The sequence below is a fragment of the Pinus tabuliformis genome, chromosome 7 (genome assembly GCF_031772625.1).
Source record: "Pinus tabuliformis cultivar Carrire ecotype Pingquan chromosome 7, CPIR1, whole genome shotgun sequence".
Taxonomy (NCBI): domain Eukaryota; kingdom Viridiplantae; phylum Streptophyta; class Pinopsida; order Pinales; family Pinaceae; genus Pinus; species Pinus tabuliformis.
In genome coordinates, this window is record NC_142293.1 from 178,865,429 (window position 1) to 178,868,195 (window position 2,767).

The 2,767-nt window shown below is 37.7% G+C and overlaps 1 protein-coding gene across 1 annotated transcript; it reads left to right on the forward strand.

Moving 5' to 3' along the window:
• The first annotated feature begins 1,156 nt into the window (after positions 1–1,156).
• LOC149246429 (xyloglucan endotransglucosylase protein 34-like) lies at positions 1,157–2,362 on the forward strand. Its single transcript, XM_089441412.1, has 4 exons — positions 1,157–1,343; positions 1,434–1,534; positions 1,626–1,819; positions 1,960–2,362. The coding sequence occupies exons 1-4, from the start codon at positions 1,157–1,159 to the stop codon at positions 2,360–2,362; spliced, it is 885 nt and encodes a 294-aa protein (XP_089297538.1).
• Positions 2,363–2,767: the final 405 nt, after the last annotated feature.

Genomic DNA, 2,767 nt, shown 5'->3' on the forward strand with positions numbered 1-2,767 from the left:
CTCCCTTAAATAAGTTAATTCAAAATTAATAATTAATAAACACCACTACACAATATGTAATGTTTTTTGATTGACTCAATATTATCACTATCCTCTCCCATTTACACAATTATAATTTATCATCTATACAATATATTTCTATTGAGTAGTTTAATTTATAGATTAAATAACTTTTTTCATTTTAATTTATAAATTAAATAACTCTTTTCAATGGAATCTGCTGATAAAATTTCTTGTTAGAATGTGTTTTTTCTATTATTTAAAATACATTTTTGAATAGAGGTAGTTTAACAATTATGCTTTTTTGACCTGAAAGCTATAGAAATTCTGGCCATATTTTGAAAAAACTGGTTGGAATTTGTGTAAATCCAAGTAAAAGCTATCAAAATTCATAATTTTAGGTGCCTTAGAAGTTTTTGATGGTGTTGAATCTATTTCCAGCATCAAAAACATGATTCAAACACTAGCTTTACAAGATTTTTTGAACTTTTTTTGCCCAATTAGGACCACTTTTGGTAGTAGGACAATTCTTGGGCCTCCATAGACGACTCCTTTTGAATATATAAATAGATTCAACATTCTGAAAAAGCGAGACTCTTATTCTATAAATTAAACAACTTAAACTTAACCTTTTAAAAAAATTACCAAATTTTGATTAAAACTAACCTAAAAAATATGATAAAAATGTGATTTCTTCAATAAATTAGACTAAGCCTATATCTACTATCAAATGGTTAGTGATCACTGATCCGTTACAGTTTATTAATTATTGAATTTCATCCACCCCGGTGCACAAAGGTTACCGTTATTAATTATTGAATGTAATCCACTACCCTACACAAGCAGATCTAGAAAGGTGAGACTGCGATGTGTTTTTAATAAATGAAGAGAAAGAAGGATTCATGGCCATGATGGATGTTGGGAATGTGAAAGCAATTAAGAAAAATAACTTGGAAACTAGAAACCACACCGGTCACCCACCCCTAATTCTCCCTCTTGCTGTTATAAAACCCCATTCTTCACCCTACATTTCCCCGTTGTGTGTTGGGGTGTGCACTCTACCAGTCCATGCTCTGCACATAGCTTATTTTTGGTTGCCATCAGTATCTGCTGAACATAGCTTCATTTTTGCGTATCATCAATATTGTTTGAGCTGATGGAGGCCATGCAGTTTTTTGGTCTCTTTTTCATTCTCCTACTGGCTCGTGGAGCCATGGCTGCCACCCCTAAAAAGCCAGTGACTCTGCCCTTTGACAACAATTTCATAGCTAGCTGGGGTGTGGACCACATCAAACAATTTGATGGCGGGCGACAAATTAATCTTCTTCTCAACAAACACCATGGTAAGTTATTACCCATTCTATTTCTTCCTGCGTCATTTATCTTTATCAGTCTCTGGAATAACAAAGTTACATGAAAAATGAGATTAACAGGTGCTGGGTTCGAATCCAAAGGAGAATATTTGTTTGGGCACTTCAGCATGCAGATCAAGCTGGTTCAGGGTGATTCCGCTGGCACTGTCACCACCTTTTATGTGAGTACTTGATAATAATATTTGGGCTTTTATGTTTGGCTAGATCTGCTTCTGCCTACTTATGTCTCTATATTTGTTTTGGTGCGGATAGCTTTCTTCCCAGACGGCTGAGCACGATGAAATAGACTTCGAATTCTTGGGCAACAAGTCAGGGGAACCCTATATTCTTCAGACCAATGTGTTTACAGGCGGGAAGGGTGAGAGAGAGCATCGCATATATCTCTGGTTCGACCCCACCAAGGATTACCATTCCTACTCTGTGCTCTGGAACAAGTACCAAATTGTGTAAGCGCCCAGATTCGATCCCCTGACATTCCCATTATTTTTGTTTAAACCAGAAACAGGGCAAAATGTATTATGCAATTTTAGAAAGAACCTGGCTCTTAGCTGACTATTGTTTGGTGTGGTCTGTTTTTTGTGCGCAGATTTTTTGTAGACCAGGTACCTATCCGCGTGTTCAAGAACTGCCAGGACCTCGGCTTGGGGTACCCAATAAACCAGGCGATGAAGGTCCATTCGAGCCTGTGGAATGGGGAAAACTGGGCCACTCGAGGGGGTCTGGAGAAAACCGACTGGACCAAGGCGCCCTTCATTGCATCGTTCAGGGAATTCCATGTCGATGCCTGCGAGGCTTCTTCTCCGCAATCGTTGTGCGCTATGCAGGCGTCACGGTCGTGGGATCAGGTGAAGTTCAGAGACCTGGATAGGCGGCAATGGCGATTCTTGAAATGGGTGAGGAAGCACTACACCATCTACAATTACTGCACTGACGCACAGAGAAACAAGAAAATGCCTCCAGAATGTGTTCGCGATGGTGATAATATGTAGAGAGCGATTACTAAGAGTTATTACTAATTATAATAATCCCCGCCATGGGTGGCCTGTTCGATCTTTACTACTAGAAATTATGAATGTTTTGTAGTAGCGATTTTTGCTATTTCTGGTTTTTTGATACCATAACTTTGGTTACAGACGTTCAAATTCCCATGGTATATAGCTTTGCATTATAATTTCATTGGCAGATAGCTTTTGATTGCATGTAATGCCATGGTATTTACGCTCCATTATTTGATGGGTGTGAATGTATACATGCAATTAGGGTTTTGAAAAATTCTGAAATATTTGATTTGCGTCCATGTATAAATGGAATTATGGTTTTGAAATTTTCTTTTTTCAGGGTATTGGTTTTGAAATTTTTTTAGGGTATTTGATTTGAGTGAATGTAGATAGGGA